Here is a 26,530-nt window from a genome sequence, read left to right as displayed (position 1 = left end):
CCGTAGGCCTAGAGCAAGTTGTAGGTAATTTTTAGGGAAAAAGGGGGCGGGCCCGAGAAGGAAGACGAAGAGAAAGGTTGGTTTTCTTTTGAAGCGCATTTTAACAGACAACAGAACCAGGCAGCCGGCCATAAGCCCCGCATCATGGCCATCGACTCACCGTTATGTGCCGAGCATCGGTGAAGCCCTCGTGCCCCCTATACAAAAGAGAGAGACCCGACCCCCTCTGTCCCTCGGGCGCTTGAAATTCAACCCCGGCACTGCTGGCCGCTCCAGGGTTGCCAGATCGTGTTGCTACAGCCGCGAGGTTGCAGCGCGCCGTTATCGTCGTTATCGATGCTTACCGCACACCCGGACAATCACCTAACCTCAAATTCAGCTATAGGACGAGTGTAGCTTGGTTCTGTTATCAGCACCGTCGAACCTCGGAACATCCCTGTCCAAATCGAATGAATAGTTTTTGAAAGCATTACGAATTGTCTATCTCACGATACGTTTTCTCTTTGTGTTTTCATACTCGAGCATTTGTCGGTTGTGTCATTGAAATCTTTTGGTATTGTTAACTTCGTTACGTTTTTTAAATCTTTACGTAGCAATTTTGTTATCGTTTAAATGAATGAAAAGATATTTGATGTTTTAAGAAAAACTGTAATATAACGTTAAAGTAAAAAATCATGAATATTAATCTATGATTTTTTTATAAAACTTAAAGAACGTAGCAGAATTAATAGAAATCTCGCAAACGAATGATGTTAATAAAATGTAAATAATTTTATAATGGACTTAAGCTGCATTGAAGCCTACGCCATTGTTTGTAAGATCCTACATTGCGTATACATTATTACGGAACATACGCCCCATAGATTCTACGCCTTTCTGTTGGTGTTTCTAAAGAGCGACCTGTAACTCGCCAATTATTTGTCGTCAGCAACAGGTCACACTCTCTTTCCGTGTCTATGGTTTACCCGGAAGTCAGTATACGTGCCTCATAGAATAATAATAACATCACGTATGCAATATATCGTATATTCCCTGAATGGGCTAAAATGATACTATCTCCGAAATATCTTTCTTTTTATCACACAGATTATTTTTACTGTAATTTATATTTTTCAGAAATACCTAATTTTAATATTTAACTTAAAGAAAATAGGCAACTTTACTCATAAAAAGAATCAACTTCCATAAAATACTCTACTTTAAAATCAAAATGCAAAAATAGCGAAGATTTAAAAATTCGATGATCGAAAAGAATCGAAAGTGTTCCGTGAGATTTAAAGAGATAAACGTTCCAAGAAACGACGGAGCGTGAGTGAAACGAGAACACAGAATTTTGATCGCGAACTAATGCGAAATTGCGATTGTGACTAATGAAATAGAACAATGGGAAAAAAGATCGAAAGGTGTAGACGTGACTATATAGGAACGTATCGCGGCTGAAAATACGGCTCGCATGCGGAGTGACTATTGCTGCGTTCGATCGAACACGTGTACCCGATGCGGCTGGTATACGACATTGTCGCGAAGTGACATGTGGGCCACGGCGCGGCAGAATGTGTGCGAACGAAGCATAAGGCCAGGCAGCCGAGGGACGGGTACGGAGCTGCGCTTTATCGTGGGCCAATCCAAGCGCTGTGACCTTGAGTAACTCTAGAGAGAGAGATATATTTAGCTGTGAGCGGTTCGAGCTGCTGGTACTGCTGCTCTCTCTACCTATAGCTCTGTCTTGCACTCTAAAGTCTCTCTTTAGTTAGAGTAGAGGCTCGCAGCGGCGGATAATAACGAGGGAGTCTCGTCAAGGGAAACTCTTGGACACAAAGTTGTCCCTTCGCTGAAATCTTGCAGTCAGATTAGAGTCCAGGATTGTCGTAGTCATGGTTCAACTAGAGAGATATTTTAATCTTGGAATTATCCGACTTTGAATTATTTTTCTCTTTTCTCCAAGTACTGGAGTCACTTTTTCTTTAACTTCTGATGCCACGAAGCATTTTGATTTTAAAGAAATATTTAACTTTTCATGTAGTCGCTTGGAATATCGTAAGTGGAAAAACGTTCGCAAACGTTTGCCATAATTTTATAGCACTGTTGGATGTTACTGCAATTTCTTTCGCAAGAAGAATTTGAAGTGTCTTGAAGTTTCCGTAGGCTGCATTTATTATAGGATTATCTACTAACAAGGATGTTTCGCGTGAGTAACTTCAACAAGGGTGATGAAAGTAGGTCTCTGTAACAATATTCATCGTTTTTTAATATTATTTTAAGACACCATTCATTTCTTAGCTAATGTAATGATTCGCATGACGATATTTATAATATTTAAAACATTTTTTTTTCTCTTACTTTATATGTACGAGTCAATATAACTCTCCTCGCGGTTAATTCTTCACTGAAGAATTTTCGAAATACCTGTAGACTTTAAAACAGCTTCAAGCAATATTATTGAATTCGGCAGTGTTTTGCTGTTTTCAGGGACATTTGATTATTCTGCTTTTTATTTTGGAATGCCGTATCGTGAACAGCTAGGTGACTATGATGAGTTGAAACCAGTTCTCCTTGGGTGCTTCGAGTCGAGAACTTCACGAGATATTCAGGGTTACTCGCCCCTATTTCCGTGAACCTTCAGAGCGTTACGGGACAATTGTGCATTCCCAAATTATAGCTGGTATTTCCGGTTGCTATCTTCGTTGTTCATCTTCATAAAACGAACCCTTCTGTAATTCGGAAATCATTCTATGTGAAAAAGAACCTCGTAAAATAAATGGTCTGTGGCAGACCATTCGTTACAATGAAACTATGAAACATTATTACTATTACAATATACGTACATATGTTTTAAAATGTAATTCATATTAGAGGGAGATAGAGAGAAAAAGATTATCATAGTACAATAGATTAATCAATTGAATAAGATGTTCCAGAGTCAGAAACGTCTGGCGCGGAATTTAAAATTACTAAAGACAAATTAATTTTAGCAAATGTGAATATAACTTAATGAGTATATGTGTCAAATCAGTTCGTAAAATCATTTTATAAAGACGAAATTAAAAAGCTAGCATTATGACTTATCATGGACTAGTCTGGCAATAAGAAAGAACATTTTAATAAATAGCTTATTAAGTTCAAAATGTTACGAAGTTGCATGATGAATTACCTCGTTTTCTTGACTTAAGACATTAAGAATTCTGTAATTATATGGATAAGAAATTGCATGGGATCCTGCTATATGCCTTCATCGCTATACTTTAATTATACATGTACTTTAAAATGAACACGCACATCGCCTGGAACTGTCACAACGCAGTACCAACGATATCTTGTTGAATCTACACTTGTTTTCCTCGCAGAATTCGTTTATCAGCCAGCGATACGATCTTGCTTTAGATAGCTCGCTTCGTTATCGTATCAGTCTTGCGAATTCTACTAAGAATTTTTCATCCTCTGCAATATCAAACTTCTTATTTATCCTCGAAAGAAGCAGCCACCGCTTCACCCAAACACCTACGAGCAGAGAAACGTTTCAGTAACTATTCTCCAACTGCTTCCTATTCCTCGACTTATGCGATCACCATCGGATAGTACGAGCAAACGATAACGTTTATTCAAACGGACGTACATACTCTGTGATGCCAATTCAAACATCGGACCGTGACATTTGTAAAATCTGGCACGATGTGCAACAAGTTCTCCGGTACGAGATCGATCCCTCCGATCGATCAGGCCGGCGCAACGCGGCAATGCTACTTCGAATTTCCACGGGATCTATTTACACGGAACCAACCAATAGTTCGATGCAACAGGCGAACCGAGATTTCACTCTCTTACAAGAGAGTACGACACATATACACACAGAGGCAGGCATATATACATACATAGACACAGAGAGAAAGAGAGAGAGAGAGAGTGAGAGTGAGAGAGAGGGGGGAGAAAGGGGGGTTGGCGCCAGGGAACGAGAGAACAGGTTGGAAAAAGAAGCGAGACAGGAGAGGCGAGAGTGATAGGAGCGAAAAGAGAGCGAGAGAGAGTGCTTCGGGAATGGTAGAACGAGACAGGACACATACAACAGAAAGACGGAGGGAGAGGGAAAATCGCAAGAGCAGGAGATCGACAAGAGAGACAAAGAAGACATGGGACGGTTAGAGGGAGTGAGATAGGGGGGAAAGAGAGTGAGAAAGGCTACAAGTCTGTGCGGTATTCCTTTCAGTGTGATTGTCATTCATGCATTGTGAATCAGGGACTTTATTTTTAGAAGCGACTGAATGAAAGTGGAGTACCCCGTAGTAGTAGTATAATGTCAGTGGTAGGAGGAAGAGGTGGTGAAGGAGGAGAAGGCGGAGGAGGAGGAAGAGGTGGAGGAGGAGGAACGACGAAGAGGAGGAGAATGAGGAAGAGAAGTACGCGATAGGGGGAAGGGGTGGAAGAGAAAGAAAGACAGCTCATCGACGAGAAAGAGGGCGAGGGAGGGAACGAGGAAGACGTTCCACCGATCTGCGAGTAAATCGTACTACGTCCTCACACGTGCTTGCTCTCCCTCCACCGGCACCCTTTTCCCCCTTTTCGCCACTACCATCACACGACCACCACCACCCTCAGTCAACGACACAAACTACGGGACACGCGAACGCACACGCACGTGCCCACTCGGACGCGGATGTCGTTTACCTATACCCCTATGAATCGTGACGGAGAATCGGTCGAGATGAAGACGTGAAGAGTAGTCACAGGGAACGAAACTCGTACAGTCGCTGCATGGAATCTGGCGGCAGTTGCAAAGTCACCAGGGGCTGTTCGTGCAATTTATATCACGGTCATCGAGAAGATTCAGTCTCAGAGAAGATATCTGGAGGATTTACGAGTAGAAGAGATGACTTTGTTCACGTTTCATTGTTCCTAAGTGTTCTTCGAGTTTTTGAAAGATAGAGGCTGAAGAGATTTGAGAAACGTATACTTCATGGTATTCTATTGAAGGAGAAGAGAAGAGCATTCAAGTGTGAAAACACTTGAATACACGTACATTCCAAAACCAATCTGTTTGAATCTGTACCAATCTGTAATAACGATACGATATAACAATCATACATAATAATCCACAGACAGCTAGTATAAATTTTCAGGCTCCTATCATACATAAGTATCATATCAATCGAGAATCAAAGCCAAATTCCTGTCGCGTCATTCACCGCAGAACATCTGAATGAAAGATTTCGAAAATCGGGTCTCGCAAGGAGATTCAGAAGATAAAGAGGTAGACAGACGAAATAACCTTCGAGGTCACGACTGACAAAAGCGAGACGAGGAAGGAGAGATGCCCGCACACATATAGCCGGACGTGTACACGTACATATCCACAGACATATGGCGCCGTGCGTAAGCAACGATCCAATAAATAGTAGGATCATTGACACTGTCCGCGTGGCTGGTCTTCAACCGTCGGTTGTACTACGATGTTTACAGTTTAATTCGAGATACTCGAAATGTCACGTGCGCACGTTAGGCGTACTATTCACGATAAACGTGAGTCTTTCCGTTTGAAGGAGAGGGAACGAGGGCGGGTCTTTCGAGGGGAGAGAAGGGGCGGATGATTTGACAAATTGCTCGCGAAATGAGTCATTGAGACTCGCCTTGCCTTACTCTGCCTCGTGTGTATTCTCTTCGGACGTTTCTCTTTCTCGCGTAGACCGTCGTTATATGTATATATATGTATGTATGTATGTACTCAAGGTCCAGCAAACTCTATGCACGTTCCCGTTATCTGAATTGGATTATCAAACTGCGTGCAGCCTTGACCCAGGACAAACTCTTATCTCGTACGTAAACAGAACCGCGTGCATTCGATTTGCGTCATATATCCTGCACTGTGACTCGAAGCTCGCCTGTATTCCAGTGCACGTGAGTCGATTCGACGATGCTCCTGCTTAGTTTCTTTCGATACCGTTTCTTCCATGACATTTGTGCATAAAAGAAATGTTTGTGAATTAACTGGTGAAATGAATTCGAATGGATTTGTTATGATGTTGAAGAAATGACGATGTTATACCTTCTATTTGGTTTCTATGGTTTCCTTACTGCCGTCATTTTTGAGTCAAAGGTGTTGTAACATGGTAGTGTTCTATGGAGGAAGTCTGGATTAGAGGACTGATTATAGATTAACAGGAATTTGTTAAAATATGAATATGTTGTTATACCTTCAGTTCAGTTCCTATGGTTTTCTTCTTGTTATTTTAGAGTGATTGAAGCGAATGCGTTGATTTTTGTCAATTTACAGTAATTCGAGGTAATAAAATTGGAGTTCTTGGTATCTTGGACAAAAATTGAAAGAAGATGAAATATAAAATAATGGGGTTTGTAAAATTAATATGGTCCTTTTTTCAACGGAAAGACGTCAGCGATAAATTCAACCTGTTCCACGAACGTGTGAATGAAACGGGGTTGGTAATCTATGGCTATGTATACGCAGATAAGAGTTTTCATGAATGAACGCTTATTTTTTTTCCTTTCCGTAATGCCACCGAGCTTACGTGAATGGATGCGATGTTAATTGTCGGACTCCATGCATTTTCACGAGATGAAACTCCGGGAATCCCTTCATGAATAGGCAAGAATTCAATAGCGCGCTAAAAAAGCAAATAAAAGATAAAACAACTTAAAAGTACTCGTAACATTTTTTAAAAATAGCAAAAAATGACATTCTCTCTCTAAATCCCAGGAATTAAAAATTAAATACCTTTTAGTTGTTAATAGAAATAATTTAACAAGTAGAATTTGAATTAAAAAATTATACGAAGAAAGAAAACAATACAACAACAAAACAGCGTTTGAAGTATAGTACAGCACTGTAATCGTGACTGTTTAAATCGCAACTATTACAATTATTATCTAATCGTGGGATTTATCCTTCGCTTGAATGTCTACGTAATCGTTACTTAATTCTGTCAAACATTTTTCGAACGTAGAACATCGATTATTAACTCTTGCCTGCGATATCATCGTCGTCATCGTTCCAAGAAAATTCTTCGCAGTAAAGGTCAGAAGCACTTATGAAATCTCAGCATAATTCATGGCAAACAGTGTGCCACGATAGCGGCATCCAGACCTCGATATGTATTTTCTTTCATCAAAAATTTGATTTTCTCGCGATAGTTTTGAACGAAGAGAAATTTTAGTTCAATATTTGTAAAGATTTTTGAAAATCTTTAAAGCAAGCTATCGTTTTTTCTTCGTTTACATAGTTACGATGTGAGATTTTACAAATCTTCTGTAATATAGCGATAAATACAAACATTTCTCTTTGTTTCATTTGAAAACGTTTGTTCGTCATTTAAAATCGAAAGCATAAATTCTCTATACTCTAACTTTTTTTCACTTGTGAAAACAAAAGTTGCGCTTGATTCCAATATTTTCTATTAATTCTACTACTCATAAATATGCAAAATAAAAGTTACACATACATAATATCACAAAGAGTACGATTTCCACAGTTTAATCTACTTGAAAATGTTTTTATAATGCAAAACAGTGATAATAGTAAATACCAACGTTCTTAAATTCAAATACGTATTGCGAACGTAATGCAATTTATAGATGAACGTAACGTGATACCAAGTCTTAAGAGAGTCTTAACTAGAATTACAAGTTATCGATTAATAATTAATCATACGTAATGTAAAAATATAGAGCTAAACACGGCGTATACGATGTCTAGATCAACGAGTCTAGAGGACTTGTTCGGCAAGATTACAAGATTGCCAAGAAGCGGTGTTTGATCGGAAGGGAGACTGAAATCGAGATGAGCGCAAGATCGAGTTGCATGTCTCGTATTCCGGATTCTGATTTCTCCACAACCGAGCGAGCAGGATCTCAAATAGAATCTCATTGGCCACGAGGCGAAATGTTATCTCTTGTATACTAGAGCACGCATTTGGATGGAGAAGTTGGGCTGTTGGCTGATGATAAGATAACGCGTTCTCGATTGGCCAGTTACTATTTCGCAGCGTATATTCCAAAAATCTTTAATAATATCCGTTTTAACCACAGAAATAGTTTACCGCTGCTAGTGGGTGACTTTAACCAATTTTAGTGATAATTAATATTCATGAGTATGTATATTTTTGAGTTCTTTCAAGAAAAATAATTGTCTTATTGACAAGTTCGCTATCATTGCAATAAAAATAGTCCATAATTTAAGCTTTGTATTTTAAATTATTATATCTTCCGGTATCTAGATTGTCACTTCAAAAGCAAGGTATTTTTTTTTGTACATAAATATTGTATACGGTATTAATTTAACTCTTCGGAGGACCTTAACTTTGAGGTGTGTTGTTTAAATGTTAGTTTGTTATTATTAAACTATTAAATTTTTAAGTAATCACTACGCTTGTTTCTCCAGAATCAAATAAAATTTTGGTCATTAAACATTGCTTAATGACCAAAAAATGCACATTCCAATGAATATTTTAATATTCACTAACTGTCTACTTATTTCAAGCAACACGCCGTTAACTATTAAGAAGGATTCAAATAATTAGCGCAAAGAACTACTAAACATTCTATGTATAGATTTTTCTCGATACTTTTCAGGTTTGTCGGCGTTCAAAACGCGACAGTTCAATTGCAATCCGAGCACTCAATCTTAACGACGTATTAAAAGCTGGACATCGACCGTTACCCGCAGGCGCGTGGAGATGAATTGATTTTTAAAATCGGCTCGCTCGGCATTACGATGGCTCGTCCGTGAAGATATTGCGTACACGCTGATCACGAGTCGCCAATAACATTCGTCAGCGATAAATCGTTGTTGTGCAACCATAGCGTTCGTGCATCATGAAAACAAATCGCTGACGTTTGACACTGAACTCTTTCGACGTCGACGACAACAATACACGCTGGTGCAGTGGCAGGTTCTTTCGTGATGCACACCTTCGGCTCACATGTTGCCCAGACAGTCGAAATGAAATTAACCCCTTGAGGGATGCGGTGTTCGGTGCGGCCACTGAAAGAATTCACCGTGAAAAGGGGGTTGAGCAAACAGAGTTAAGCGCAACAAAGGAAACGCACACGGAGATTCACGGACATGAGAGTTCTATTAAAATCTTAATTGCATAACAGTGGCGCACTTTCTTTTGAGACCAAAAATTGTACTGCTTGCCACAGCTTACAGAATACTTCTTGGTGGTAATTTCTATTCAGTTGAAATTGGAAATTGATACTTGATGTTCAAGACTTTTTTAGAAGTTAATTTGGCTTAATTCTTGTAGTACAATATAGAAATATTTAAGATCCTTCAAACTCGTAACTTCTTTACCAGAAATATAATTGCAAGCAAAAGCAGTATCTAAAAAGTGAACGTGATAAATTTTATAAACGTATTTAAGCTTTATATTAATTATCATATTGCATAAAGTAAATGTAAAATATTTAGTAGTAAATGAAGTCTTCAAGAAATATAGCAAAGTTAGAATAAAATCGATTTTTTAAATTGTTTGATAAAAGAACTTTCGTTCCATCAACACACATACCTCATTCTTTGCAAATTGCAGCATGCACAAGGCAAGATGTATATTATTGCTAAATTTTGTGTTTATACTGCACATACCACGCTTATTTCATTCATTTGCCATTTGATCCTCTAATAAGGAAGAAAATTGGTAAAGTACAATTTAAGTGACTGGTGCTCCGTTAAGCAGTTCTCCACTAATTGGATTTTCGAGATGACTTCTGAAAGTAGCATGTTATTTTCTGATCCAATATAGTATCTCACTGAGAAATAACGGAAAGTCTGAATGACGTTATCGTCCGAAACAGTTACGATATTGACCTGTTAACTGGGTCACTTCTTAGTTAGAAACACCTTTAGCCACCGAATTAAAAATTAAATACTATGAATCAATTTTATTCCTCGTAGAAAATAAATAGATACAACATAATGTATTTGAATTAGTAATATAATAATATTAACGCGTTAAATAGTAAAATATGTGAATTTTATATTTTTTAGAATTACAACTTTTTAGATTAAAATTCAAATGGATAGAAAAGGAAGAAAACTCTTAAGATAAAAATTCCATAGTTTACCAGTAAAGAAGGCAGTCTCAAGTTATCAATGATTAAATAACCTGCTTTCGAAAGAAAGCCTTAATTGTATGCGTTTTAAGTAGTCAATAACGATTACGGTCAGTTTTTTCACATAATCCTTACACGCCAATTGACGTCATTTTACGCAACGCTGGATGCGAACCACTATCGATTCATATACAAGATACACACATGCTGTGTGTCGTTCCAAATTGTACTTTGTTCACAAATTCCTTGATGTAGATGTTTTTCCAATTTCCGGAAATTATTCAATTATACTACCTAAAGCAATTGAAAGTTTACTGTAAAAACAATATATACAATGCCTTTCCTGTTAGGTGGTTTCTTTCTGATACTTGATACAATTTTAAGAAACTGAAAATAAGAAAGAAATCATAAAGAATATCTCTGTATCGTTCCATAACGCAATTCATAAAGCAATCTTAGCATTACCAAAATTGAAAGAAGATGAACTACAGTATTAACATATCGATCGACGTATTTTAAAATAGAAGAGGTCATGCACAAGATGTAAAAATAAGGTGTTATGTAGCAATTACTGCGATGCAGATTAAATGGAGTTTCAAAGAGAAGATCGACACGGTAATTGGCGAATGGCCGAATTAATAAGCCTAGGTCATTTCTCTTTGCGTACAAATTGCAAACTTTATCGTATCCGAATGATCTACGGCTGTAGATCGGCCGAATACTACCTTGGATACTGGCGCATTCTCGGTCGGTAATTACGAAAGTCAATTTCGCAGGTTCACTCTTCTCTTATCTACCCGACCTCTTCGAGTGGAAGTCAAGTATGTATATTATCTCTCCTTATTGCTGCGTTTCGCTGCAGCACTGAACAACCGGAGGACTACATGTCGATAATTCAAAAACCAAACGCGTTTCGAAAAGTAATTTACTCTTGTAACAATTACAGTAGCATGTATCAAATATTTAAAAATAAAAAGAAATATAGGAACGTCAACGACGCATATTAACATATTCTACTGACGGTACAAATTAATACATAGTGATTATTAATTGAAACATTTACTGTGAAATATTCAATAATAATAATAAATATATTTAATTCCGATAATCGACCAAATCTTTGTACCGTGTAATAACAAAGACTCTGCATTACTGCGCATGCGTAACACAATGTAACGAACAATTTTTGAAATAAATTCTACTTTCATTAACCTATATAAAACATTGTATCTAATCTTTTTTCACTCTCGTGTTCTTTTGTCTCTCTGTAATTAATGTAAAATTATGCTTAAAATACATAGAAGCATTAGGTGAAATAGATCTGAAAACTTTCCGTGATCGTAAATGTTTTATCGTTTTACTATCCTTTAGTCAGTAAGTCTAGTGGAATGTCGGAGTTCTGTGCCAACGCAACGCACGTTTTAAAGGTACGTACTGTGGATACACTGAGATCAGACTATGGATTATAACCTCGCTCTCTCTACAAGGATGCCATGCTCCGCGGTTTGCGCTAATGAACCAGCAAGCCTTTATGGTGGTTTTATTCTCTTACGTCACCAAATTCATCGGCGCGGCCTCGGTTCGCACGTAACGCCGGACCTCTGGCGGTTTGTTCTGGAAGCAGGCCAGCTAGGCCGCGCCAAGCTAACGAGTTTTTTTCCGGCGATAAAGGCTGACGCAAAAGTTACCCGGGAAACGACAGGAAAATCGCCGCGCTCTATACCAGAAGGCTTGCTTTAAACATTTAAACCTCCGCGCTTTGAGCCATACCGTTTTCTTTTTTTAATGCTTTTCTTAAAAATATAATACCTACTTATTAAGTATAGCTGTAAAATATAATATTTACTTATAAAGTATACCAATCAACTACCACAGAAAGAAAATTATTCATGTTTTATTACTAAGTTCTTAAAACTGGAACACATATGAATGTGCTATGAAAGTCAAATATTTCAAAAAGTATAGTAACAAGTTAATATTGGCTATTTGACATATCCTAAATTAACTCGAAAGATTAATAAAGTATATCATCCAACTATCACAAACAGAAAATTATTCTTTTTTAGTAACAAGTATAAATATTTGAGAAGATATAGTAAAAGAATAATGATGATTATTTACAAAATTAAGTTGAAAGAACAATAAATTATCAAATTCCAAATATTCCATTTTTATCAAACTTTTGTTAAATTCTAATTCAATTTTATAGCAAAACCTACGGACTTACCCGTTCAACGAGGATTGCATAAAGTTCTTCGGGGTTTCCCGTATCCTTTTTGCACCTGCCGGATCTGTTCTGGCTCCGCAGGTGCTTAGGAAAGTACAGGACGTGATCACTCACACTCTCACGCTCGCTGCTCCTTCTCTATGCTTGAATATTATCTTCTTATTATGTATGTACTTGTACGTCTGCAGGAAGCACACCTGCCTACTTTACCTCGATATTTCTGAAAACCAGTCATTTTACACCCTCTCTAAATTTTTGTCTCTTCAGACATTCTATGTCAACATATTTTTACACAATGATCATCCTAATGCAAATTATCAGATCAACAAAAATTTCGAGCCTTAGTTTCATTTGATTCTAAAAGATAATCTATTCATAAGAACGAAGCGGAAATTGTGGTTTAGCTGATTTTCTTCAAAATTTCAAATCAACGCTTAGTTTAAAGCTTTTTCTACTCTCTAATACAAGTCTCAATGCTACGAGAACAGAATCAAGAATAATTTTATTTAGATTTGATTCTATTCTTATGGATTAAATATATTAAAACATATTTTAATCATAATTTCTTTACACCTGTTTCTAAGTTATGTGATAATCTTTGTTGTGACCCAATGTTTCTTTATTTTGTACTATAATTGCATTAAAAAAACGTGTTTATTCCTTGATAAAAGTAGTAACAACTAAGTAGAAATTTACCAGTTTCCTGGGTACAATTTTGGCAGCGAAAAGACAACGTCTGATGTCGAAGATAGAAATCACTGATGTGCAACCAGCAGTCCGAACTCCCCTCCAGAAACAAGAACACCTGTTACAGAGCCCGCAAACACGAGATGTTCTATTCATTCTCATGTAGAATCTAAGTCATTGTTCACTATGACGTACAGTTCTCTGCCTTACCAGAAGCATCAACCAATTGCGAAGATGGCAGCACGTATCGAAACTACCATTTTCCTGTAACACCTATTACATGATTGATAATCAAATTCCTGTACACTCTTATTCAGTTTAATTGGACTTTATTATTTTTCAGCATCAATTAATATATGGTTGCAATTTTAATTGTAGTTAATAATTAATAAATAAATTAATCTCTTTGGACGTCAAACATAATTTAAATACAGTAACTTATAATCACCTTCCACTTTTCCTATATATTTTATGAATCATAATTTGATATTTTGATAATTTGAAATTTTATATTACCGAAATTAATTTTATATTAAAGAAGTTGCTGCGATAAAGTGTAATTAGCCATATTGAACTTCTTTTTTTTAAATTATATCAATTTTTTTATATACATTTTTTTTTATATGTCCAATATTTCATAACGTTAGAATTACATATAATTAAAAAAATGTGAAAGAATTGAGAAAATGTAAAACAAATGTTTCATCTGACTTTAGATTTTTCGTTGACCTTTAACATTTCCTTTGACTCGATAATCGATTTTTTTATTTGTAGGTTGTAAACTGAATAATTGGTGATGTGATAATTAGAAACTGACGAATATTGACGTTTGAAAAACGATAACAGTATTTGCCAATAGAAAATATACATTTTCGAACGTTCGCTGAACAATGCAGAGTATGTCAGATGATGGTGCGTCAGAGGATGACGTCAGCTCTGATCTTGACGCGGATTTACAGTAACATTTCCATCGACTGGATTTGTATCTCTCTGTCTCTTTTTTTCTTTCTTTTTCCATCTCTTTCTACTCCCGTGACGTATACGTAGTACACTGTATACTGTACACGTGCTTTCATCGTATTTCTAGAGAGAATTGATGGATTCATTTAAGCGCATGCATTTTCGAAAAAAAGGACTACATTTCTCTATACCTTTTTAATCTGTTAACGTACTCCGTTATCAACTGTTTTCTGTTTCATTTTTAATTGAATTACGATGTCTCGTTGATTCTACGTTACTATTGATGATTTTACGTTGCCCGTTTAAAGCTTCCTTCTAAAAAAAAAAAAAAAAATAAAAATTAATTTGTTGCAACATACTTTCAATAAATGTAAACAATAAAATATATTAAATATTCTTGAAAAAGTAAAATTTCACACTTGTTAACGACCTTTTTGCTATTCTCGATCCTTGATTTAAAAGTATGGCTAAAAAGACAGGACCTCGAATATCAAAATCACGATGAACATACAAATGCCTTATTATGTCTGGTTCGCGCCTACAGCTACGCTATCGAATATGTGACTGGGTTCCATAAACTTTTTCCTAATCCTTTACTTTATATTTAGGAATATTACCAACTGGGATTAATAAGATCATTTATATCTATTAGCATTAAATAGATGAAATGAGTTATTTAAGGAGATCTCAAAGCACTCCCTAATCTTATTGATTTCCAAGAAAGCAGTATGAAACTTTGAATGTTCTCCATCAAGATATGCAACAATGTAAAATGAGGCACGTGCATTATCGATACTCTCCCTCTCACTCTTGTGGCAATCGGTCAGAAACGCTGAATCATTGGCAGTGCTCTCAAACATCTCGTAGAAAATTCATCGTACACCTTGTTCCAGTTCTCTCATCGCCGAAGATGGCTCTCTGGCGAGATGTCGCTGGTCGAAGAGCGCGTTCACCTCGTCGACGAGGATGCAAAATGAACCAATGTAAATTTAGAACCGCCTTCTTTCTTCGTTTCGTAATCGGTTAAAAGAGGAAACGTTTCTCTCTGTGAGTAATACGCTGATGTTTTTCCTCCATTTCCTAGACACATAGAAAATTCCCCGTAGAATCTGCTAAATTCTAAACGATAGGCTTTATAATATTATATGATAAACTTGAATTTTCTGGTATTTTCAAATTTGTTCCAGGAAATTCTAGATGATTGGAAAATCGAAACAATCGTGATATTTATCCAAATCGGATGAAATGGGAATAAGTTGACAGGCCGGTTGAAATCACACGACTGGTCCTCCGAGGCCTGGACGTCGAGCTTGAAAACCTTGGAGCTCAGGGCCATTGTCGGGTGGGGCCTTTACCTCTCTTCCCTTTCCCTTTGATAGCCACGGGAGCCTTTCATCTCCTGGAACATGCCAGAGAGAAGAACTTCTGTGTGCACGAGAGGCTGTGCCTTCAACAATGTTGAAGGAGGTACGGACGCCAGGAAGATGAGCCATGGTAGCTACGTCGTCTCCAGACAAGAACCGAAATTGCATTTTCACCGAGGGTCGCCCTCAGACACGAGCAGAGCCCTCTTCTTACTCCTAATTTTTTTCACTCATTTTTCATCTCTTCTTACGTTTCTTCTTTCATTCCGTTTCTCTATCCCCCTTTTTTACCGTGCTTGTCTTTAACCTTGTTTTCGAACACTCCTTTTCTTCTCCTAATACCTTTCGTTCTCTTGTTTGCGGCTTGTATTCTTCGAGGATCAGCCGGGATAGTGCGGACGATTTTGGGTTCAAGGTTAATCCAGTAATTTTAAGAACCACTGCTCTTGGTGAAATATTGAACAGTATGACTGAAATAAAATTTCCAAATGGAACCGAAAATTTGTTTGTCGATCCTTCAGAGCCCTATATTTGTTAGTTAACGTTTTACAAGGCTTTTCCTGTATGTATTGAGATCATAACAGCCAATAAAAGGTAATGAGATCATCAAAATTCAATGACAACATTTTGCACACAGTTAACTTAATTGCTCCCTGTTAATGACTGTCTCACCTGTGTAACAGTATCGGTCTTGGTAAGATTGCAATAACGTAACGCTTATGATAATGAAAACAGCGGTGTTAAAGGTATGTGCGAAGTCACGGGAAACCTTAATAAAGGCTGAATATCATTTAAATTCGATTAACTGGATTTTAACGCGTGTGCAGTTTATATTTCCCGCAATCGAAACCTTTCCTGTGCGGGATTTTAATTCGACGTGACATTTTATATCACAAAAATCGCTACTTTAAATTCAACTAATTACTATACCGGTAATATAACGTAATTAACTACGTTATGTTTCTTGCTTTGAATTTACATAAATTCTCTTTAATATGCCGTTCGACATTTGATCTTTTGAACTTTCCTACTTTACTTTGCAGGAGAGCGCATTATCAAAGAAACGAGCAACACGGAATCACGTTTGTTATTGAAAATGAAGGCTAGGGTTAGAGCTTCATTAAATGGCGTGCGAATGTCTTGGAAACTTTCATTGAATGTGGGCGGAAGCGTGCATTTGTGATACCCGTAAATCTTGAACAGGAAGCGAACGCGCGCGTATTCATGAATTCGGCACTGCCTTTCCATAAGAATTCTGATCACGGTCCTACAACCCGTTTCGTCCAAGATTCGACTGAACAAATATAATTTTATGCCAGCCGTCTTTTCATCCCCTGGGCACAAAGTTTTTCTTTCCACCCACGATTCTTTCCTCCGACCAAACGCTGACTTACTTTAAATTGCAAACAAGTTTTCAGAGAACATCCTAATGGGACTCTTAAACACCCATCATCTCGTCGCTCCGTTAGTTAACGAACTAATCCCTCCAAATTAATCTTGATCAACGTATTTGCGATTGAAAGCGAATATCCTCTCTTTACTGTACTAAAATGAAGAAAAAAGGAAGAAATAAAGATTAACCCCTTCAGTACGTGTGTTACATCGTGCTTCTCAATTACTTCTTAAATTATTAATATCTCATTGATAATATGTATCAGCCGTTAATCCCTGATTAATTATTGACAATCATCAGATGCTTCCAACTTTTTTAATGAGCAATATATGATCAATGAAGCATCCCATTTGGAACAAAACCAATGGGAACGTTACCATCGAGATCCTTTGACGTGTAAATTGTACTTCGTAGCTACGTTTAATTGGAAGACCGTTTGCAAGATGGTACAATCCGGCCTCGCTTTCATCGCTGCAGTCGCACAAAGGTAATTCAATTTCCGCGCTAACGCGCACAACCGTGTGTATCGTTGCGCATGGATCTCGTGTTGCTTTCCTAAAAACATCGGCCCCTACAAACAACTAAGCAATAACCCAAATAAACAAATGTATTCGCATGACGAGCCTTACATAAGAGTTTGGTATACAGTGGCGAGCCGACATCGTTCGCGTGACGAGCCGCTCTCAAACACGATGACAAGGATTCACAGGAATTTTTAACCCGGTTACACTGATCAGCTTCATTTCGACAATAAAAGCTTTATTACTTGCTTACCTTTTATTTACAAATGTCGTTCAAAGATTTTATAAACCGTTGTGAAATTTTTCTGATGATTTCATAATTTTAAATGTTCATAATCTTTGACATGGTTTATTATTCTTTTTTAAATAATTTCTTTTGTGGTCTTGCTAAAAAAGAAACCAAGGCAACGAGAACACTTTGCGATAGAGACCTTCATAACACTTCTTTTATAACGTTAATAACATACGCTTTATTAAACCACTTAATAACATCTATATATAGTAAGAAATTATTGATCAATATAGTTAATTTAAACAAATTGTTCCTTGCATTAATCACTTCTACTCTAATAAGCAATCGAACTGATCGAGTAGTCTTGGAGAATATGGTGTTTACATACTTTCAAAACGAACGCGCAGTCTGCGAAGCTAACAATAGTTGGATGCATTGATCCGTTGCTTGAAACGATTGATTGTAGATAGAGTGAAAATGTAGCTAGAAGTACATATATGCTCTATAAGCCAAATGCTAACTTTCGGTGTGTTGATTCTTCGTCAAAAATACCAAATTACTCTCCCGTACAACGTAATCCGATCATTGGGTTATCATTTTTCTACCAGTAGGTAGAAACGTATTTTCATCTATAACAGTAAAGAAATTTTTAACATTGGCCAAACTCATCTAGCCTGCTTTCACTGTACGATTGTTTATAATTCACGTGATCGTTCGACAATAACGATCACGCCGCGAAATGTTTATTCATTGCACGACCGATGCTCTGTTTCTAACAAATGTCAGTTTGTATGCAAACGTTTGAACTATGTTAACAAAGGCATTACAATTGCGACATTTTTTGCTCCTCTTCTTTTTTTATTAATATATATATATTATATATATATTATGAACATTTAATCTATTGTGGACTTCACTTTGGCGATACGAATAGATCCTTATTAAAAAAATTTTACTGCATGTTTTTGGTATTCGATTACTGATAGTCATTTGAATAGTAGAATCGATTTTTACTTCTCTTTTCTACCTCTGAAACTGCATACGTGATACGAGCACGGTATAATAGGTACAGTAATTGTGCGAAAAATACAGGTTTTATTCAGCAATTATTAGATGCTCGATGTCCATTATTCAATCGCAATTTGCTGTATAGAGCAGGAAATGACGGAAAATGGAAAATGCGCAATACCTCAATACTCGTCATCGTCTCTGTTCCTATGATAATATCCGTGAAAAGTCATACTGTTCCTGAAAAATCTCCAACAATATTAAGAACAGAAATTATTTTCAAACGTACATACACATATATCATTATTTAAAAATATGTCATATTGATATATCGCATATTACCCTTTTTCAGATTGTAACTATTCATTCGTATTCCTATCGTGGGACAAGATTATACGAACAGAATCTAACCTAGTTCTAATTGAAAAATGAAAGGATAAAAATATAGTGATAAAAAGACGAAAATGGTACGTAAAATGTAAAACACCTTTGCAAAGTCATAACATGGGTATGTATTCTGACGATCTCATAAAGTATAAAATGGTGGTGGAGCAGTCGACGCAGCATTATGGAAACGCGCATGCGCGCGCCTGCGCCACAGAAAAGTAGTACGCTAGGCTTTTCGTTTCGAAGAATCGTACACGTCTTTCTATGGCATACAAAATCTCGCGACGATCGTGGACGGGTCGTTTAACTCGAATCTCCGACTCGTAATTATTCGATCGGTATCCGGATAGATTGACCTGACATTTGTATATTTGGACGAGAGAATTCAGACGTCAGGGTGCGCAGTGGTCAGTGCGCATTGTTGAACCGAAACACAGTGAGCGGATCAGTGGGAGAGTCGAGTGTAATGTCTGATAAGACGAGCGATGGACAGCCGTGAGAGTGGATGATCGTATTTTCAGTTTTGACAGTTCAACGTACAAGTGACTGAAAATAAACCGGTATACATGAAAACCATCGTAATCGCGTGTAATATGTATGGTTCAACGTGGCATTAATCGGGGTGGTCTAACGAAGGACTAATTCAAAAAATTGCACGGACAGAAAAAAAGCACAAGTGGTCGGTGTGTGTGCGCGTTGTATCGTGGGCATTACGTGTCTTTCGACGGATAGACACCCAACCATAACGAACGAGTTTGTCTTTCGTTGAAAAGAAAAGAATAAAATTCATACAAAACGTTAAATATTTATCTTCAGTTCTTTTTTCCCCATTAACAGACAAAGGCTGATTTTGGTATTGCCTTTGAGGACTAGATATAGCACTGCCTCTCTTTTTCCCTCTCTTTCAATCTTATTCTCGAGGGACGAGGAAGAAGAATGGAGGCGATAGCAAAGCACGATTTCACGGCGACGGCCGAAGATGAGCTTAGTTTTCGTAGAAGCCAAATCCTAAAGGTTCGTATCCGTTAATCAAATTATCTAACAATTACATATTTGGAAACGATGAAAATGCTGGGAGATAACTTTGTATTGCTGGTTTTCATTAGAGAGAGCTTACCGATCCCGAACTTTCCGAACTGCTTCCGTCCCAATTGGATAGAGTACATCGCTTAAGGATAATATTTATGATACTCCACGCATTTAATATATTAATAATTGCTATTGGCTTATTTAGTTTACTTATTGGCTTTAAAAAGGAACCTGTTTATATTTTATCTTGATTATAGGATGTTTTATCTCCATAAGGATATTTACGATAATGCATGTATTTTATATGCTAATACTAGGATTACCGACGATTAAAATATGAAAGCTTGTATCAAAGAAATTAAAATGAAAATATAATATAAAAAAAAGGAAACTTTTGTCCATGTACTCAACCTTTTATCAAAAATGCTCTGTTTTAAAACTACTTTGGTAGTTTAGTGTCTTGCTTTCTTTTATTATTAGTTTTAAAAAAATTGTTTTACCTTTGTTATTAACTACTTAGCATGTTTGATGAGATATTTAATATAAAGTTTTCCTTTGTATGCTTATTTCAAAATATGTGACAGACAATTTACAGGTTTATATTCCTCTGATAGTAAATTCTTTTCTTCTTATTTATCTGATGATTCACACCAAAAGCTGTCATTTGAATATTACATGTATAAATTATTTGTTCATGTTATCTACAATTTAATTTTTAGAATATATTTGTTGTGTAAATAGAATGATTTTAAGATTATTAAGTATTCATTAATTTATGTCCAAGATTTTATGAAATTAATTGTAATAATTTTGGTTCTTATACTTTTTATTGAAACTAGAGATTATAATTGAAGTAAAAAAATAAATGTATATCATAATTAGATCTTTTAATCTTTTTTGCATGTGGAAATATTTTATTAAGAAATGGTATTTGTAACAAATTGGGCATACCTGTAATGATCTTCTTACAGATCTTAAATATGGAGGATGACATGAATTGGTACAGAGCTGAATTAGACTCCAGAGAAGGACTCATTCCAAGTAATTACATAGAGATGAAAAATCATGAGTGAGTGTCCTTACAAATTTCTTTTATTAGATATTCATGCATTCTTTGGAGAAATCTAACTGTATCTTATATCTTATTTGCTTTATTCAGCTGGTACTATGGAAGGATAACCAGAGCAGATGCAGAAAGATTACTAATGAACAAACATGAAGGCGCCTTTCTTATTAGAATCAGTGAAAGTTCTCCTGGTGATTTCTCCTTGTCTGTAAAGTTAGTAAAATGTTCTTAAGAAAAATGTTGATATGGTGATATAAATTAATTACTTGAATAACTACTTAATAATTTTTTGTAGATGTTCAGATGGTGTTCAACATTTTAAAGTATTAAGAGATGCTCAAGGTAAATTCTTCCTCTGGGTGGTCAAGTTTAACAGTCTTAATGAATTAGTGGAATATCATCGTACAGCATCTGTATCTCGTTCACAAGATGTTAAATTAAGGGATATGGTGCCAGAAGAAGTAATTATCTCTTATATAACAATTAAATTATTAAGTGACATGGAGATGTTGATTTTGCAATATAAGAATGCACATTGTTTCAGTGTTTAGTCCAAGCATTATATGACTTTCAACCTCAAGAACCTGGTGAACTTGAATTCAAACGAGGTGATGTAATAACTGTTACTGATCGTACAGACCAACACTGGTGGCATGGAGAAATTGGTAATAGGCGAGGCCTGTTTCCTTCTACATATGTTACTCCATATCACTCCTAGGTAAATATTATTTGGATTTCTGATTAGTTATTTTTATAGTTCTTTTGTAAATTTTGTTAAAAAGGAATAATTTATTCTAGGCCTCATGTTGTGCACACAGAGGCCAAAGGCATCGGCCGCATTATCCCACCACTATCACGTACAGGATCAGACTTACTGCAGAACTAATCAACAACATTTTGCAAACTCCGCCTATCGAATGGGCTACCAGGATGTATTGGTGGTCTAGACGTAGAGTTGTTTAAATGGACTCGATATTATCGCTAATACTTTTTATTGGTCTCATTGAAAAACATTCTCAGTGTTTAGTAATTTATATAAACAAATGTAGAGTTCCTGATATAGCATATAACAGGGTAGCATGTCTTTTTTGTTATTTGGTCTATAAAGGAAATTTTTCACTGGGACTGATACTACTAGCCAACGTTTCCGATAGACAATTGTGTTATACAATAGGCACCTGGTTTGGTTACCTTAAATTTCATTTTTGTGAATACTCTAGTAGAAAATAGATGTGGAAGTAAATTTACAGTATTTATATATGACAAATGAAATTTTAAATGGTGTTTCGAATATCTTGGTAGTCCATTGATGGAGTATGTGTATGAAAATATATAACATTAACTATATACATCAGTGATGACAAATATCGGTCGTATTAAAGAAGAAAATGCCTATTGTTTCGAAAGACAGGTTTATAAGCTGGCTGGTATAAACATTGTATTTTTTAATACGAATTTGTTGTTCGAGAAACGGGGACCTTGGTGATAAAGAGCCTAAGTAAGCTATCCATATACGAGATACGAGAACTTTATATAGATATAGCATTAAAACGCGTCGCCATTTGGCATAAAATGCACACCATTTTGCCTCTATGTTGTGAATATTTTTACAAATGTTTGGGGAAGAGAGTATTCTTCCAACGGTTAAGATACATCTGATATCATGACATCAGATATACTTGCTGTGTATCATATATAGACTTGTATTATTCAGACTGTATGTGGAATAATCATTCTTGCATCTCTCGAAGTAAATTTTCTGAAGTATTAGCAAAAGAATAGCAGCGGCTAAAATTAGCTGTTTTGCCTTTTAATTTTTTCCAATCGTATGCAAATGATTGGAAAATTTGATTTTTACCATTGTTAACTATGCTATGAAACATAGTTTTTTTGGATATTGTGTTTTCTCTTTTGGAGATTTTATGATGAAGAAAAGAGAACGAGAACACAAGTTTTTTTTACACAAACGTCGTACATACGTATTCATATTGAGACTCAAACACAACGACTGATTTATCCTTTGTAATTTAAGAAATATTAGTAATGGAAAGGACGTAGATAATTAGAATAAATGTATAAATTTTTGCATGAGAAATTCATTTGATTCCACATTATTTACTGTCTTCGAACGAAAATTTATGTTCCGTAATGCATTTCACTGACATGCCAAAAAGCGATATACGTATATACGATTAATATAAAATCGGCCGTGCGAGATAGATTTGACTTTTAAGCGAATGGTATGTATAACGTTTTTGTTTCAAAATCTATTAATTTTAAAAGAGTGAAAGTTCGTGTATATTTTTTAAATACTTCTTTTTATCTAATTATTTCGACAATCTTGCTTTCTTATTTCCGTGTAAACAATAAAGATCTGTAGTCTTATTGTGTAATTATTATTATTCGTTATGTTTACATTTTATTGATAACAATATATTATATTAATAACTCTTGCATGCATTATTTACTTATGCCCATCTACCATAATTATTTTTTAAAATTACAACTTTATATGACTAAAGTGATATTTTAGCTCATCTAACTGCTTTGCAAAATATCATCATATAAATAAGTAATCTCATATGCTAATGCATGCACTATATTCAAAATAAGTGAAAAAAGAAAGCAAATACTAAAAGGAATAAGTTTTCTTTTCTTACTATGAAAAATGAAAAGAAAAAACATGTTTGTTGTTAAATTATGTTCCACTAATATATCGAAACATTTTTTTATTATTAATAGTTTTTTAAATTAGTTACTATATTTTATATAGTTCCTGGAAAAAAGTGACTCTTATATTAATGAAATTGAAAATTTGTAACAGGATACAAATAATATACTAATGTTCACTTTTTATAAAGTTTAAATTTGGAGAAACATAGCGATTAATTATATTATTTAAGTTTGAAATGTTTAAAACGCAAATTTATGTACTTCATTCTAACTTTGTGGTTAATGTTACTGAGAGTATAAATATAGTATAGTTGAATCTTGTCAAGGGCTTCTTATAATCAGTAGCTTAGATTATAAGCATATAACATTAGATTCACTTGCCTTCTGTACTTAAGAGGAATTTATTGTTACAAATATTCATTGTGCACAATTTATTATCCTTACTGTTTCAGTTTTTTATTGCAATTACTTTATTGACATGTGTGATCTATATTTGTTCTTTTAATTAACATATATTAAATGTTAAAACAGTCTTTAAGATAGCAACAAATAAAGCAATATACAAATATAGCTGTTATAAATATTGCTTTGAAACTATATGTGTACAATTGCTTAAATGAATTTGGAATTAAGTTGTCTTATGACAACAGTATACCATGACACATTTGGACCAAGAAATGTATAATAATGAAATGTAATAAAAGATATGTTTGAACAAAGTTTATTTTGTTGATCTTGATTTTATTCGTTACTGTTAAAGATGTATAAAATTACACTGCTTATACCTTTTTTACAGCTAATAAGCCAATTAAGATAAATTTATATTATGAAGAAAATGTATTGTTACAAGATTAATGCCAAGCATTATTAACTGCCTGATGTATAGTTAGTAGATAACTACCAATCATGTAATTATGAAATGCAACTGAAGTATAATAAAGTATCATGTGACAGATATGGACTTTTATCTTCTTTTAAAATTTAATGAAGTATACTTTAACAAGATCTTATTTTTTCTTTATCTTACATAGTAATTATAAAAATTATATAGTCTAATTTACTCTTAAAATAATGTACAATATACAATTTTCAGAATAAATTGATATAGAAACATTGAATCAACATACAAGTCTGTAAGAAATATATCTGCCAGCAGTTTCTGAAGGCCTAATAATTTTTACAACTTGACCACGTTTTAAACCAAAGTAACGTGCCACTGGGTCACCAGCTTGTATACGCATTAATTGATTTTCTTTTAGTTTGTACCTGGTAAGTAATTCTTCTTTTTCATCTGGTGTAAGTACAATATGTTCAGGTACCAATTCATGTTCTGTGATATTAATAAGCAATTCAGATTCTAAAAATTGTTCTAATATATATTTTGGTGCCATGTCCACCAACGATTGTTTTGCCGATGGTGTCATTCCTTGTTGCACAACAATAATAGCCCTGTGGAAAAGCAAGACAGAAACTCAAAATTATTATGTTCCAATATTCTATAAATTATTACACAATTATCAAATTACCTGTGGATTTTCTCTTCCTGCATACGTTGACAGTAGGTTTTAATAGTTTTGATACCAATTTTTGGTTCATCTGGGAAAAATACAAAAAGTTGATCTGTCGGATCATCATTATGGGCAACCAAAACTATAAGATCGCTACGTGCTGGTCTTTTTTCACTTGGTTTGTCCCCGAATTGTTCTTTAAATTGTTCCAAAGTTTGATCCAATTCATCCTGAGTAACTAGATAACCTCGATCGTGACACAATTGCATTACCGTTTTTCTTATACGCCACAATTTGTATGTTTCAGCTTCGTCATCCATTTTTCGAAAAAATTAGAACTAACTCTAAACAAAAATTGTTTAAATACTCCAAACTCTTCTTTCGTTCGTTGCTATTTAACGAACAAAAATTGTTGCAAACGATTGTATTTCTGTTAATACAAATAACCTCACTTATTTAGACCGCGTGAACAACGTACGCATGCGTATTAATAAAATGTAAGCTTTGCGTTCCAAAACACAGTTTATGTAGTACATATTATTTTATATTTTCTTTATGGTGAACTTAATCACAAATTTCCTACAAATTCATTACTTTCTAAATTCCTAATCTCACCTTTAATACATGAGACATATTGTATTTGATATCTATTAATTAATTATTATCTAAATATCTATTAAAACATATGCATATGCATACAATTATAATTTATATGTATAATAAGGAATCGTAATAAAATATATATGTTTGAGATAATATACATATATCAATTAATATAATTTACATATATCTATTGTACTCTTTCTAGGAAAAACATAGGAAAAGGTCCCTATGGAAAGGTTTAAAAGAAACATTTAGATTTATGATACATAGGATTATAAGATGCTGGACAACAAACTTCTAGTAGATGGGCCCAATGAAAATGTTTTTAATCTCGTTTGAATTAATTTGAATTTAAGTTTGTTTCAGACATCCCAACGGTATCAATGAAAAGGGTTATACAAAGTATTTCAAGATATGTAAGTACATCGAAGATATTCAAGGTTTTGAAGAAATCATTGCAAATATTTGTATATAAATAGGGCTCATGATAACCTTCAGATTTTTACAAAATAGGTTAGATTATAAATTTCGAATTAGATAGATCTTCTCTAAAAATTAATAAGTGGGACGCATCTAAGTTAGATTTATAGTTAGTTAGACTATCTTTAACATATGCAGGAGTACTTAATAGGGGAACATTAGTTAATACTGCTAAAACATATATATGTGTAATGTATAAAATATATATACTTTTTAGGAGTGTTAATCTGTGCTTTAGTATCTAAATATAAGTAGTAGTTATTAGGTTCATGCATAATTATGGATGATATTTAGTAGATAGTAGTGTAATGTGGATAAATAATATAATTCTTAATG

The 26,530-nt window shown here is 35.0% G+C and overlaps 2 protein-coding genes and 1 long non-coding RNA gene across 3 annotated transcripts; 1 reads left to right on the top strand and 2 right to left on the bottom strand.

The window, feature by feature from the left end:
- Positions 1–752: 752 nt before the first annotated feature.
- On the bottom strand, positions 753–18,916 carry LOC139992885 (uncharacterized). The gene is made up of 11 exons (XR_011801229.1): positions 18,791–18,916; positions 14,361–18,688; positions 13,839–14,245; positions 12,980–13,243; positions 12,284–12,503; positions 9,513–9,711; positions 9,052–9,328; positions 6,183–8,986; positions 3,152–6,106; positions 2,341–2,711; positions 753–2,224 (listed from the first exon to the last, which is right to left on the bottom strand). It is a non-coding gene; the product is annotated as an uncharacterized lncRNA (long non-coding RNA).
- A 211-nt stretch (positions 18,917–19,127) lies between these two features.
- Positions 19,128–24,322, top strand: Drk (growth factor receptor-bound protein 2 drk). The gene is made up of 6 exons (XM_072014174.1): positions 19,128–19,849; positions 20,836–20,933; positions 21,024–21,143; positions 21,226–21,391; positions 21,475–21,648; positions 21,729–24,322. The coding sequence occupies exons 1-5, from the start codon at positions 19,772–19,774 to the stop codon at positions 21,646–21,648; spliced, it is 636 nt and encodes a 211-aa protein (XP_071870275.1). The 5' UTR covers positions 19,128–19,771; the 3' UTR covers positions 21,729–24,322.
- Positions 24,309–25,579, bottom strand: Rpb5 (DNA-directed RNA polymerases I, II, and III subunit Rpb5). The gene is made up of 2 exons (XM_072014175.1): positions 25,130–25,579; positions 24,309–25,052 (listed from the first exon to the last, which is right to left on the bottom strand). Exons 1-2 carry the CDS (start codon positions 25,429–25,431, stop codon positions 24,722–24,724), a joined length of 633 nt encoding a protein of 210 aa, XP_071870276.1. The 5' UTR covers positions 25,432–25,579; the 3' UTR covers positions 24,309–24,721.
- Between the last annotated feature and the right edge of the window lie 951 nt (positions 25,580–26,530).

The sequence above is a fragment of the Bombus fervidus genome, chromosome 12 (assembly GCF_041682495.2).
Source record: "Bombus fervidus isolate BK054 chromosome 12, iyBomFerv1, whole genome shotgun sequence".
NCBI classification, from domain to species: Eukaryota; Metazoa; Arthropoda; class Insecta; order Hymenoptera; family Apidae; genus Bombus; species Bombus fervidus.
Note: the sequence above shows the minus strand (reverse complement) of the source record. Positions and strands in the feature narration are given on the sequence as shown.

Excerpts from the sequence above, each read along its gene's own strand:
- Rpb5 (XM_072014175.1), bottom strand. The coding sequence starts at position 25,431 with ATGGATGACGAAGCTGAAACATACAAATTGTGGCGTATAAGAAAAACG. Across the intron at positions 25,053-25,129 it reads CAGGAAGAGAAAATCCACAG|GGCTATTATTGTTGTGCAAC; the intron begins GTAATTTGATAA and ends GCTTTTCCACAG.
- Drk (XM_072014174.1), top strand. The coding sequence starts at position 19,772 with ATGGAGGCGATAGCAAAGCACGATTTCACGGCGACGGCCGAAGATGAG. Across the intron at positions 19,850-20,835 it reads GTAGAAGCCAAATCCTAAAG|ATCTTAAATATGGAGGATGA; the intron begins GTTCGTATCCGT and ends ATCTTCTTACAG. Across the intron at positions 21,144-21,225 it reads GATTTCTCCTTGTCTGTAAA|ATGTTCAGATGGTGTTCAAC; the intron begins GTTAGTAAAATG and ends AATTTTTTGTAG.